This window comes from Cyrtonyx montezumae, unplaced genomic scaffold (genome assembly GCF_038088225.1).
Source record: "Cyrtonyx montezumae isolate F1298 unplaced genomic scaffold, pur_monq_1.0 scaffold_3, whole genome shotgun sequence".
NCBI classification, from domain to species: Eukaryota; Metazoa; Chordata; class Aves; order Galliformes; family Odontophoridae; genus Cyrtonyx; species Cyrtonyx montezumae.
The window spans coordinates 19,769,884-19,784,952 of NW_027072034.1; the positions used below are offsets into that span (position 1 = coordinate 19,769,884).

The window sequence follows — 15,069 nt, forward strand, 5'->3', positions numbered from 1 at the left end:
TCTTGTTAAAATTTGCAGCAAAATTAAAACAGTAACAAATAACACAACTTTGTGGAATAAAGTAATTATATTCTACTATATTTATTCTGTATTAGAAATATGTGCACTAAATTAATGCATCTCATTAAAGTCTAATGCTGGTGCCATGAGAATTGAGTTAATATGAACTAGAAAATGAGTGAGAGCAGAATAAGTTACCTTTTTGGGTGTGTGTTTCTGTGTTCAGATAGCTGTACTCTTCATGTGGTTGGCAGTGGAAACAAAGCTGAGTCTGGGAATCCAGAAGTAAGAGTGAAAGGAACAGATCCTGTAATAAATCAAATTGACAAGCTGAAACTTGTTATTCAGGTAAGTTGCTTCTATCTCTCCATATAGTAGAGAACTGAAGACAACTCTAGTGGTGAACATATGAACGTACTGTATGTTATAGGGTAATTGTTAATTCAAGTTACTGCTCCGTGTACATCAGCACAAAAAAAAAGTAAAACATACCCGGTTTACTCCTTCTCACTTAAGTTATTAAAAATGATATAGTAAAAAAGCTTGAATATGGTAGACAAGTGTAGGAAGTAAGACTGGCAGCTGAGCCATATGCACCTGTATCAGTTCAGCACTGTACTAAGTCTACAGAAGAACAAAAGTATAATTTAGAGATATTAAGTGTGTGTGCGTATATTTAAAAACAATTTAAATGCAATTTCCCTCATCTCTCTTTTCTAAATCAAGGTCCTTTCTTAACCACTGTTGCTGTGGGTTTATTGTTTAGAAATCGGATAGAAATACTAGAAAGTTTTAATAATAGCTCGCCTGCTAAAGAAGTTGGTGTTCAGTACCTGATGGAAATATGAGTGAGGTACCAAATTTAAGGCTTATTAAGCATTCAATTCCAATATAGTCCTGTAGTATTGTAATACATTAAAAACACTGCATGCGTGTTTTGTTGTGCTCATTTGTATCTATATGCATGGAGAGCCCTAACTATAGGACAAAATATCTAACTGTGCTGAAAAGAGCAGAATTTTTGCTGGCAACTCTGTATTTCAGTTAGAAAATAAATTTTTCTACTATGATCTGAAGACTCAGAGATAAGAACTGCTCTACTGGCATTTCTTGTCATTGAACTGTCTAGAACAACAACCTCTCATCTGCGTTGATGAAAAGGACAGATTAAATAGGGAGGGCAGGCAAGCCTGACAGACTTCCCTCTCCATTCTTCCTCTCTACCCCATTCCCAAGCATGGAAATTAGGAATCAAACAGCTCTGCCTTGCCTAGTTCATTTAGTTACATTTAAAGACTTGCTTTAATTTTGTTTTCCCATCTACCTGGCAACTTTTCAATACAGTTTCCAAAATGTTTTTTTGTAGTTGAAATAAGCAAGCAGTTCTAAGATTATCAATATCTTCATGACAAGCTCTCATGGTTCTTCTTTCTCTATTCATAAAAAAAATAATTTTTGATAACAAAAAAGGAAAGAATGTTAAAATTGGAAGAAAAAAAATATTTTTTCTGTCAGTAATTGTTTTCTGGGGCAATTGGCATCCAGATTCCTTTTTTTATGTTAGGGATATAATCATTCCTTTATTTATATTAGAATTATAATTACTATTCCTTCCTCCTAGAAAGAAATATCCCTTCTTGACCTCCAGCATTAGCATGCTTTTATCCCTATTTCTTTATTAAAATAGTACCAAAATGGTGAGAACTTGAAGTTTGGCATGAAATAGATGCTGTGGCTTAATTAAGAACTAAAAGTTATTCTGCAAAGAAAAGACATTGTAAATCTTACTGTGTAAATCTCAAGGTCTTTCATATGTCAGGAATGCCTGCTCTTCCCTCTTTGATATTAATTCTGCGCTATAGTTTATTGTGTTGTTTTCCTCTAGAGACCAGGAGTTGTGTTGCTTCCTCCTTGTGTAAAGATCTGAAAGAATGGAACAGAACAATTCCATTATAAAGCATTTCATTTTGAGAGCTTATTTGCCCTTGTCCCCAAGGACTGGATGGAATCTTGGAAAGAAATACTTATAGTCTATACACTGTGAGTCCAACTAACCTGCAAATACATTATCTTTCTATGTGATAGTTTCCTTTCTTGTAGCTCTGAGTATAGAAATAGGGTCAGGGGATAAAAAGAGCAACAAATACTTCAGAGACTCAATATATACCTGTTTTTCCTCAGATAAAAGGGTTGAAGAAATTACAGAAAAAGCTTTTTTCGCTAGCTTTTACTGTCTGAAAAAGGAGGATAGCAAGAGTAAATTAAAGATTCAAATACAAAGCCTCACCTTTGTGCCTTTTGTGATATGAAAAGGATGAATCACATATTAAGCTTACAAATGAAAGATTAAATAAGGGAAGTTTAATAGATTGCAGTGTCACCTCTCAGGTAGAAGTCCTTCTTCTACATACTTAATTTCTGCACTCTATCCAAGCTGTAACACCACATTACAACAGCTTAAATAGGTAATTTAGTAAAAAAAAAAAAAAAAGTATATATATCATATTTGTCTTGCTTTTCATAACTAATAATTTCTCCAGTCTGTAAATGTTTCTAAACTCTAATTTAGCACTAAGGCTGCCAGCATGATATGTAACCTTCTATTTCTGTGAGCAACTATATATACTTTTATACTTTTATAATAAGTCTGACTTTGTTATTTAGTCGTGTTTCATATGGAGCATGAAATGTAGCAATTTTCTGTCTGTATTAGGAAAAGGAAATGAATAGCAATTCAGTTTTATATGACTTTTCACATCAGCCTTTAAATACTTCAAGATGTGAGATATCAAAGCAGCACTGCTCTCTGTCTCATGACACCATGGTGGGATACGGACCCTCCTTCTCAATCACAGTCAGAGCTCTTTGTATCAGTGGTAAGTATAGCCTGATTTTCTTCTGCTTGTATACTCTGTCATGGTACGAAGGCCTTTGGGAATGATATGTGCACTTGGTAAATATCAGCAAAACCCAGCAAAGAATCAGAGGCTTTGCTTCTAGTACTTCACACAATAAATGTTGTGAAAGGCACTGTAATGCAGTGTAATCAGCCGTAACATATGGCGTCTGTTTGCAGCAGGGATAGGATTCATTTCTGTAATCAGACTTCAGGTGTAGTTCTAATCTGTGGAGCTCAGAGAGCTGTTCATTTGGCCAAATCTGAGTGTACTCTTAAGGATACAAATAGTAGGTCTTTAGCCACACACAATATAAAAGAAGTTTGAGTACAATGCTCACAAGTTGGCATCTACACTATAAACACCTGCAGGTATTTGAAGGATTTTCATCCTTGTGCTCTGCTTCTGAGGAGTTTAAACACAGAAACTAGAAATGTGTCATTTTCAAAGGAGAAATATTTAACAGGAATGCTGTATCTTCTTGTTTGCTATATCCTTCTTTTTCAAAGGGTATGTTGCACCATAGGATCACTGAACAATAAACAAATTTGAAGTGTACTTGAAAATAAGGCCTTTTGCTTTTGAAGGAACCTGATCTGGGCCAAAGTACTTACAATACATTTTTCTTTAATTTGTTTTCAATTCTGTGAAATGACTGAGATCTTAGATACAGTTCAGACAGACAGGAACTCAAAAAATTCAGACTTGAACAAAACTGATTTTATGATTATGCATTCATCTCTGTTAGTAAAGAAAGAATATGTACAAACATATATACAAAACTATAGAAAGACTAGCTACTAGTCTGAAGATGATAACCAGTTTGGCATTTACAGTAGATAATATAACAGATTTAGATATCTATCCTGAGTACATTGACCATTTGGAAAAATAAAGTAACTATCTCTATTAGGTAGACAAAAAACCTCATTGCTTTTTGAAACTTTCCTTTCTCTTTGTCATCAAAGCAAATTACACCTTTTCCCATCAGTTTCACAGTATTTCCCTTTGTACTTTCAAGGATCCCAACAGGAAGGCAAGAGGGAAATTATGACGGCTGCTCAGAAAGTAATGCTTCATCTTTTCTTATTTTGGCCAATTACAACATTGGCAGATGGTAGTGGTATGGCAGCAGGGATCCATCCTTTGCATCAAGATTCTTTCACATTTTGTTACTGTGCAACAGAGAGCAGCAGAGGGGCAGTCTGACAATTTGGCATCTGATATGGAAGTGCATGTGAAGCAAAGGTGTGGAATTGAATTCCTCCATGCAGAGAAAAAGGAGGGAGGTCTCATTCAGAGAGAGCCCAGTGAGTTCTCAGAAAATCAGACTGCACATTTTTTGTAGAAATGACTAAATATTGCCAAGTAGCTGAAGAACAGATACATTAAAAATCCTTCCATGGTCATCTTTAGTGTGTACATGAGAAAATAGATGAAACTTGATCAAACAGATCTTATTTTGCCCTTTCTGCAGAGAAGAATAAGACTCTCCTTGTCTCTCCTGTTTCCCTTCTGTGTAGACACAGGAGTGTGTAAAATCCTTAGAAAGTAATCTGCTTTAAAATATGTAAACATTTGGTGCTTAAACATAGTCTTTGATTTTTAGGGTCTATTCTGTTTAAAAAAGAAATAACTTTTAGCTTAAACTTGTTGCTTAAGGATGAGCATCTCTTGTCAGTAGGCTATAGTTTCTGGGTTACTCTGCTGCAGTTAAATTACAATTGTTAACAAACTTTACAAAACAGATCCGTTTAGTATGTACCACAGTGGCCCATATGTCATTCCTCCTTTGTGAGAGGCTCAAGGTAATCTTCCTTCTTTTTCCTTCTTTTTCTGTAAGTAGAAGATTTACCAAAAATCAATAGAACCTTTGATTCCATTGGACCCTGACTGTTATAATCTGTGCTCTGGACTCCACAGATCCATGCTCCCAGCAGTGAAGCGCAATCAGAAGAACTGACATGAACTTAGTTGAACCAGTCAGTAATGAAAATGGTTTGACAAAGTCACCTTCTTCTGTAAAAATTCTCACTTGGACAGGCTGGTGTTTTGAAGAGCTTTTTAAATTATGGGCTCTTCCTCATTTATTTATCTTCATGGTAGGCAAACAATGGGTTCAGTGCATATTCCCTTATGTTCTGCAGTCTGCAGCTATCACTCTTATTTAACGGGCAATCACGATAAACAAAGTCAGTTGCATATGGTAGCAATAATAATAGTAATTATTTTTCTTTTTTTTCCCCAGTAATTTAGGGACATATTTCATTTATCTTGTTTGCAAGTACAAACGCTAAGGTTATGGAATAAGTATGATATTTTGGTACTGTGATTACAGGCTACTGGACCTTAATCACTTCAATGTATTTTTTCTTTCAGAAGATACTCTCAGAGATACCACTTTTAAAAATAATAGATACTTCTTGGAATTCATATTTAGAGGTCAAATAATTGCTAATTTCAGAAAATCCTGTCATAGTATAAAATACCACTGTACATCTGCCTACATGAAGCAGATAAAATCTCCCTGAGGAGATCTTCGGACAAGTGCCACTCTACTGACTACAGCAGAAATTTAAACACTTCAACTAGGATAAACTATTTCCTATTTCTAGGTGCAGAAAAAGATGTGCCTGAACTTATTTGGAAGGGTTCACATACTATTTTTTTATCCCTGGGCTACTAGCTAGTATATATAGATTAATATTTACTTTCTTAACAAAAGGCTGAAATGTCTACTAAATGTCACTAATGGAAGTAGTACCTAATTATTACTAGGAAAATTTATACAAAAATGAGAATTCAATGCATTCTTTTTGTTATTTATTGTAATCTTAAAGGTCAAAATAAGCTCAGCATTCTAACTACTAACTAGTAAGCATAAAAACCAAATGATTTTGTGAAACAATTCGTATCAAATTAGACATTTTAAAAATTATATGTTAGTAATTGAAGCCTTAGTTTTGTTCAAATTCAGGCCCAACTCTACTATGCCAAATGAAAATGTTTTACAGCACAAACCTGTAAATGTACATATTTTTGAGAGTGTCATCAGACCAATGGACAATTAAATCTAACATCATGTTTTGTTACTACCTGTTGTCAGAGGCTCCCCAGCTGTATCTCATATATCTATATATCTCCATATATATCTGTATATAATTTTGTCTATTTCCTTCCTTGATATTTATTAAATTTCTTCTGTCTATCTGTGTACACTATGCATGGTCTTTAGTTGAAAGAGATGTCTGTATCCTTTAAGTAAATACGTGCCACTACTTCATATGATATTAAATATGAGTGATGATCTATTTTTCCTTTATGGTTATTACTCCTGTTGCTAATCTCTGTGTTTGACTGTACCACCATTTGCCTATTTAGCTGTCTTAATCAGGTTACAAAAATAGCAACATAGAATCTTTTCTTGATGATGATTTTTCATACTAACTAAACCTCCCAGATGTGTTTTTAAAGCTTATATTAATACACTACACAATAGGCAAATTAATAAGAGTTTTAAAAAGAGCCATTCAAGTACCTAGTCGAAATGGTAACAGAATGCATCACCTGAGTCCTCAACTGCTCATATAAAGAGCCATATTTTTAAACTATTCATATGCAAAATGTGGTACTTGGAGTTGTGCTTCCCTTTGATCACTGATAACGTTTGTGCTTTCTTTAGTGTTATGATAATGACCTAATAGTTAAAATCCCTCTGCTTCTTAGCACAGTTTAAACTGCTGTCTAAATTTAACAAATTATACATTGATAGTTATATTACTGATGGAAATGCAGTTCTTTCTCTTGGAACAAGAGAATTCTCAGGAGTACAACATTTAACACATGCGTACTTAAGGCCTGCACTCTTCAGAAACAGGGAAAGCCCTTGAGACCTGTTTTCAAAATGTTCTTTTTTCCTTCTGTTCAAATTTTATTTGCTGATATATTGTAGCTTGCACTTTGAACTGTTCTACAACACATACCCCATAGAGAGGTATTTGGGAAGCAAAATTTCAGGATACTTTATGCAACTGTCACTCAACATTCACTTATGTTAGATTTGCTTTCATTTCTGTTTGTGACTGATGTTCCTATTTATTATTTTTGTTTCAATTTCAGCAGAATAGATTGTTGCACAAGTTGATGTTGGCTTTTGTTTTCTTTCATATAAAAATGCATACCAAAATGTTAATTATACTTTAGATTCCTTTCTTTTTTTCTTTCTTTTTTAATTCCTTTTCCATTTTTCATATTAATCCAAAGTTTAAAAACCCCTGCAGGTAGACAGCAGCTCAATATCTTCATTAATTTCTTTTCCAGTGATTTGTTGGCTCTCCCTTTCTCCTTTTCTTTTCTTTTCTTTTCTTTTCTTTTCTTTTCTTTTCTTTTCTTTTCTTTTCTTTTCTTTTCTTTTCTTTTCTTTTCTTTTCTTTTCTTTTCTTTTCTTTTCTTCTCTTCTCTTCTCTTCTCTTCTCTTCTCTTCTCTTCTCTTCTCTTCTCTTCTCTTCTCTTCTCTTCTCTTCTCTTCTCTTCTCTTCTCTTCTCTTCTCTTCTCTTCTCTTCTCTTCTCTTCTCTTCTCTTCTCTTCTCTTCTTCTCTTTTTCCTTCTGGAATTAATGCAACAATACTGTGAGACCACAAACCCTTGGAGAAATGCCATCTATGACAAGGCATGATAGCAGAGTATTAGTGAAATATATCAGGATGTATGTACTTGGCAGAGAATCCTATTTCATATTTGTTTCATGAACTGGTCTTTCTTTGTGGCACATCTACAGAGAGCTGCCTTTTCATTATTATTGATTTGAGTTCCCTCTGACTGCTTGCTTGTAAGGAAGATATATGTTAAATTTTTTGAATATTACCATTGTGTGTAAGATATTGACATGATTTTCACAGGGATACTAAATAGCTAGGAATGAGATGGGCAATTCTTTTCTGAATTATGTCCCCCTCCTTTTATGATGCATTCAAACATCTGTTATGGTTTAACACAGCAGGCAGCTAAGCACTACACAGCCATTCACTCACTCTCCCCTAGCGTGGTGGGAAAGAAAATTAAAAAGCATATATGGTAAAACCTGTTGGTAGAGATAAAGACAGTTCAATAGTGTAGAAAAAAAAAAAAAAAAAAAAAGAATATACAGAGCAAGCTCTGTGGTAGTCCTAGGTCCTTGTTCTCCCCTATCTCACTGCTAGCAGGGAAGCATGAGAAGCAGAAAAGTCCTTGACTCTATGTTCACACTGCTCAGCAATAACTAAAATATCAGTGTGTGATCAACATTATTCTAAATCCAAAACACAGCACCATACCAGCTATCAGGAAGAAAATTGACTCTATCTCAGCTGATAGCAGGACAACACATGTCAAAAGTATACATCAGAGTTCAGGACTGCAAATGTTTTTGTATCTCTTGAAAGTAAAAATATTTTCTTGACAGTTTTGTGATAGTAATCTTGTTCACAAAAGTTGCCTTTCTACTTTAAATTTAGAACACTAAAATTTATGTGAACATTCTGAGATAACTGTATATCCTCAAAATCTATGTGTAAATTCAACCTATATGGAGTACAGAGTAACAAAGGAAAAAGTGATTAGGAGGGCATGACATTGAGCACATGCATCTTCCAGTGCTGGGATGCCTAGGAGGTAAATTGAGAAGGGTAGGTCACCAGCCACGTTATCAGTAATTCAAATAAAACCTCAGTAATCTTCTCCCTGATTTGTTCTGTTTTTCACTAGGAAGTTTACCAGCAATATTAAAGGTAAATCAGAATCTCAATCATATTGCACAAATGATCCTCGTTTCTATATTTTATCTTTGAAAATAGGATTTATTCTTAGATGAAACCTTATGATTTCCTTAAATGGAACTAGCAAAAAGAAAACAATGTACACTGTACAGAGCTTTCTGGAAATAAGGCTAAGGTACAAATTAGCTAATTAAAAAAAATCCTTAACATTTATATTTTGCTATTTTTCTCTTCTTCCTTTGTGTATAAGGCACTGTGCAGCACACAATTAGATAACACACACGCTGATGCAACAGGAAGATACTGTCAATTCTTATCCATTTAGTGCAAACAGCACTGGCATAGAAAACAAGACAGACTCATCTAGCTATTTAAGTGGATAGTGACACTAGCTGAAGTATTCATTATAGTGCAGATGCTCTCTACAAAAGCCTATTTTGCACCTAAATTGTTTGCTGCAATAGCTGGTAAAAACTGCTTGTGTTAGTGTTTCTCAGCAAAGGAGAAACACTGTCCTATCTTCTAATCTTAAAGTATAGCGTTAAGTGAAGGAGAGTTGAGGGATTTGGGGTGAGTTATACTTATGACAATATGATCTGGGGCATTTTTTTTCTTACTTTAGAAAATATTATCTATTTGCTATTGCAAAACCATGTTGTTGTTGTTTTTTTTTAACTTATAATTTATCACTTATGCTCCTTGACTCTCATAAAAATAGATGTTTTTATTTATTTTTCATACTTTCTTTCAGTCTTCCCATAAATGTGACCTTAGATTTTTCAAATAAAACAAGAAGAGATTTTGTCCCCCACCACATAGAAATAGTGGCAGTTTTAAAAGTGAAAAGGAGCTTCTGATGCCCTTAATTCCCAATCCCAATTCAGAAAAAAAAGGAAAATACATCTTGATATATAATAGACAGTCTTGAGAGTTCAAGAGGTCTTTAGGACCCCAGTGCTGCAGGCGTAATGGTACATACACAACTTCCCATTCACTTCGATGTGGCTGTACAGATGCCCAGGGATCACTCTCTAAATGTTGAATAGGAAAATGTTCTTCTATAAATTTATCAAGGAATAAAAAAGTCTTTTTTTTTTTTGAAAAGGCTTCATTTGCCAGTGGTTGTACAAATAGATGAGAAACATATCACATATCACAGTGGATACACAGTCAAATTTTTAACTAGCTAACCACATTAGGGGAATCTCTCATCTAAAATGTTTTGGGATTTAAATTTATTTATTCATGCATATGTGCTTTTCATATTTATAAATTTTAAAAAAATAATAATAATTCAAAAGCTTCCTTAAATTTAAACATCTATTTAGATCATTTTACAGGTAGAAAAAGCTGTCAATGCCTAATTTCATATTTTAATTGGATAACATATCCTTTGTGTTGTCTTTGCAGGAGGGAGAACAGAAGTGGCATAGGAAATCCACTTAATTTTGAGTGAATGCCAATTTAAGAAATGTGTTGTCTCTGAACACTTAAAGTAGAATATTGTTTTGAGGAGCAGTATTGTGGTTTACTTTTCCTACTGGCCTTTCCATTTAGTGAATCAACTACTGTGCAATGGTGACTGTGCCAATTAGTACCTAATCAACTAGAACTTATTTTAGGAATTCAGCTTGCAAGTGACCTGCCTATTGGGATCTGCATTTGTGTGAGGAGGTTTTGTTCTCATGGTTGAAGAATTATACTCATTATTTCTCAAGTGGAAGAATTGGACTTTGCAGAGGTGCATACAAGCCTCTGATACTTGCAATGGAGTATTAATCATTTGGTCTACTATATTTACAGACTATGTTGACAATGAACCAGAATATGAGAGATACATCTAAAATAAAAAATTAAACAGGAAAGACATAACCTGTTAATAGATTTTTTATGGCATCAGTATTAATTGTTGCATATTATATTAGAATTGATAAGAATATCTGATTGAAATGGATTAAACATGAATATATTATAATGAATCTCAATTAAACATTTTTTTGGCACTGCCTTAGCTTGTTTAGCTGCAAACTTGAAACTACACTGGAAGATTTATACATATTCTGTATCATTAAAGGTGAATATCTATTTTAATATCACATTACTGTCTAGTGATCTTCTACAGCAGCAGAACTCCTATTGAGTCTGTTTCTTTAAAAAGTGTACTTTGCAGTGAGATACAATTTGCTATGAAGCATTTAAACGAAATGTTACGGTAGTTTATTCTGCAAATATTTTATGCACCATCCTAAATAGGCTTGATTATTATTTAAAAGGTTGATTTAATCTTATGAGTAAAAATTAAGATAAAAAAGTGTAAGAATTCAGTTACTCCTTACATTTGAACTACTCTGCGAGGCATGCATTGTAAGTTTTCTTAACACATGATTTTAAAGGGAGCTGCATTAATTGAAGCTGTTATTTACACTCAAGTAAATGTCAGTTTTACTTGTTGAAACTGAACTGGCTATCAGATGTCAACCCACTTGCTCTCTCATTCCCCATCCACAACAGGATGGGAAAAAAGTAAATGGAAAATCTTACGCCTAAAGAAAAGAAGAGGGAGATCATTCACAAATTAATGTAACTGGCAAAAATAATAAATCCATGACACTAACCAAAACCATAGAAAATAGATTTAATTTATTGCCAGGTAAAAATAGAATAGGATGGTAATAAACAAAGAGAAAACTAAAAGCAGCTTATTCTAATCCCTCCCTTCTGCCCAGTCTCAATTTGACTAATTTGTTCATGATTCTTCTGCCTCCTCTCCCATCAAGTAGCCCAGAGGAATGGTGAATGAGGACTGTGGTCAATTCCTTGCAATTCCTGTCTGCCATTCACTCTCTATTACTCTCTCTCTCTCCCTCAACTGCTCCATCTTGGGTCTACACCATAGTCTGTAGTCCTTCAGGAAAAATCAGTTCCAACATGGGAGGCACAGTTTACTCCAGCATACATTCTCCATGGTTCGTATCTTCCTTCAAGGAACAAACATCTGCTTCAGCATAAGATCCTCCACAGGCTAAAGTGTCAGTATCTACTCCAGTGTTACCTTCTTGTATGACAACTGCTGAATCACAGCCTGAACCACTGATTGAGCACGTGGAGAAATAACTATGTCAGCCCTGTGAGCACAGGTGAAGGTAATTCACATGTGCAACTGGAAGGAGTGAAGCCAGGCCACCCTTCTTAGGCTTCATTTAAGGGCTGACTGTCACTAAGGAAGGATCTCAGGTTGGAGGTCTCTCCTTTGTGGAGTTTTTCCTGTGAGTCTAGGTCCTCTGGTGTGGTTGAGCATTCCTTTTTCTTCTTTCTTTGTAACACCTTTTCATTGCACTCATTCTGTTGCTGTTATGCTTCTCCATGGGCTGCAAGGAAATCTTTGTTCTAGGCTCCTTGTTCTAGTAACTGGAGTACCTTCTTACCCTCCTTCTTCAACCTTGAGGTCTGCAGAGTTGCTTCCTTTGCATGTTTCCGCACTGCTTTCTTTCACAGCTGCTACACAGTACTTCATATTTTTCTATATTTCATTTCCCCAAGGTGCTCACCTATGGCTGCTAGACCCAGCTGCAGCCTGCAATGGAGCACTTAGAGCTGGTTGTGTCCTGTATGGGGCAGCCCTGGCCATACCTCACAGAGGAGCTATGCAGGCCCAACTGTCAGCTTCTTGCCATGCAGCCACAGCGCACCATTTTAAAATCCTCCATTGAAATTGGTACCCATATTATGTTAATGTAATAAAAGTGAGAGGAATAGTCCTCTATTCTACTGGTGTACTTGCATAAATATATTTCTAAAGAATGAGAAGTGTAGACTTTGCTATAAAGAAGACTTAAAAACATTTAAGTAAAATGAGAAATTCCTTTCTAATCAGAAGAGAAAATCAAATTAATAGCTCTAGCTTATGAATCTGATACATATAACAAAACCTTCATACAGCTTCATTCAGTCTCTTCACAGTAGAGGCTCAGCAATTAAATACCACCAGACATCTGAGAAGCAGCTCACTGTTTCCATTAATACTAATTAATGTCAGATAGTCTGTCAGTATCATGAAAACAGAAGCAAATTTCTTTATATGCAAACACACTAATTAAAAAGGGAAAAAAAAAGAGTAGAACAATAACTGGAGTTACAGTAGGCACCATTAAGATATAAGTGGCACCTTGAAGCACGATCTCTCCATAACCATGGAAATTACTGACTGAGCAGTTCCTCTAGGCAGATATAGTAAGAGAATGATGTCTGCTGTGTGTGTACATTCCCATATTAATGTTTGATGATCAGTACATTCTCCACTTTAATTTGTTGGGTGTGGCTTCTATATAGCAGCAGACATCATTTTGGAGATAATGACATTTCTTTAAGTGTTGAAAAAAAAAAAAATCATGTATTATATCAGACCTAGCTCCACAGCTTTGGAAATCACACTCTGTTAACACCAGGCAGTACACATGGAACTGATATTGTAAATACTGTGACCATCTACAAAACAAAATGCCGGAGGAAACTGGCTTCTTGATCATCTGTGATTGTAAAACCATTTTTTATGATGCATGCAAAGCTATGGCATTGAAAGTGAACACATTAGCACAACATACTATGAAAACATATTGTAGCAGCATTTATATGCAGTCACTTTCTGAGGGAGGAAGCTTGATGTCTGTGGACTTTGTGTACTGAAAAGCAATACATCCTTTTTGAGCGTATTGAATATTTCCTGTTTGAGACAGGTTATTTCCTTCTATTTGCAGTTCTGGGAAATCCTCCAAGTCAGTGGCCTGTAAACAGCAGTACAGAGCAAGTCATTTGCTGCAGGTATCGTCGTAATTTCTTCTCCTTGTCAGTCTATACAATAAGCAATGGATTCTGCAGATGCAAGAAGTATCAGTCTGGAAAGCAATCTGTTGCTCTGAAACCTTATAAACAAAAATCCCATGTTATCTATGAGGGCTGTTTGTTCCCTAAAGAACTCCTCTGCCTAGTCTTTTGGTCTCTGTAAATGTAGAAAATTATATAATAGCAGCATAGTATGACATATTAAACTATTTTTCTCTCCTGCGATGTGTCTGTGAAATCTAGGTGGATAACACAATTCATATTTGAAACTATATCATATGTTTTAAGCACACATTTTTCTCAGCAAAGCCCTGGGAGCCAGCTAGCATGTAGCAGAAGAATGAAAGCCAAACAGGAAGCATGTAGATTATATGAAACCTCAGCAAAACCATTCACCATTACAAATTAAAGTGAAGTGTCAGAAACAGGCAGAGCTATGTAATTTGTAATTTTGTTTCAAGAGATAATACAGGCAAATATGAATATTTCCTGGCAGAGTTATTTTGTAGATGGTTAAAGTACTCTAGGAAGAGAAATATTAATCTGCTCTGTGTGTAACTGACTGATACGTTGTCAAAACCGACCAACAATAACCAAGATTAGTAATTCTAAATGGTTTCAAAAATAAGCATATAGTAAAAAAAAAAAATCATTCAAATAAGAAAATTCATCAGGATTCATTATAAACATAATGAATCATGTATTTGATAGTAATATAGTGGAAAAGATATTTGTGTATCTCTATGCAAGGCAGATTAGTTATTACTTTTGAGAAACGTTTTCAGATTTTGTCTTTAAAATGTATTAGCAAACAATTATACAGGGGGTGCAGTTTCATTTAAAATTAGTATAATGCAACCATTTCCTTAAATGGCTTTTCAAGGCCATGACTCTTAAAAATAACTTTATCTCAAATCCAGCATATTTGCCAGTTTGTTATTGCTCATTGTTTTCACTCCTTTGCCCTTCTTAGCCCTTTCCAGTTTCTGACAGGCCTTTACAAGCAGGCAGATTAAAGTATCTCGGAAGTCATCTAGTCTTTGCCATTCTGACGTGGATCCACCTGAATTTATTGGAAAAGTTCATTAACTCCATGCCAAAGGTAAAACTTTCTAGAGAAAATGCAAGTACTTATTTCTTACTCTCCAGATGTGTGAAGTTCTGTTCTGGTACTGGGACATTGATGAGGCACCTCTGCTTCCTCTCTTCTCTGCCCATTTTTTGTCTTGCAGACTAGTTCAGCTTGATCTACGGACTGTCTTACTTCACCAGCATAAGAAGCTTCAGGAGAAAACAAATGATAGAATAGATCTTTATGACTATTTTAGAGGTAGACTTGGTCTCTGTAGTTTCTTAAACTCAGTACGTAGACCCCAGGTTTCTACTTATGATAATGTTTTGGTTAGAAAATTTGTAAATTGTAACTTGCTTGTCACTTCAGTAGTAACAACTAATCAGTGTTTACATCTAGTTTTAGATGACTTTTGTTACCGTGTAAATTTGCTCACTAGTATTTGCTCACTAGTTCACCGGTTCAAAATCCAGACCCCAAATGGGGGTCTGACAAAAAAAAAAAACA

The 15,069-nt window shown here is 34.9% G+C and overlaps 1 protein-coding gene across 1 annotated transcript in view; it reads left to right on the forward strand.

Annotated features, from left to right (window-relative positions):
- Positions 1 to 13,481, forward strand: part of GPC5 (glypican 5) — a 193,852-nt gene extending 180,371 nt beyond the window's left edge. Inside the window, 1 exon segment of the mRNA XM_065744010.1 lies at positions 13,406 to 13,481. Coding sequence (XP_065600082.1) covers positions 13,406 to 13,481 — 76 coding nt within the window.
- The last annotated feature ends 1,588 nt before the right edge of the window (positions 13,482 to 15,069 follow it).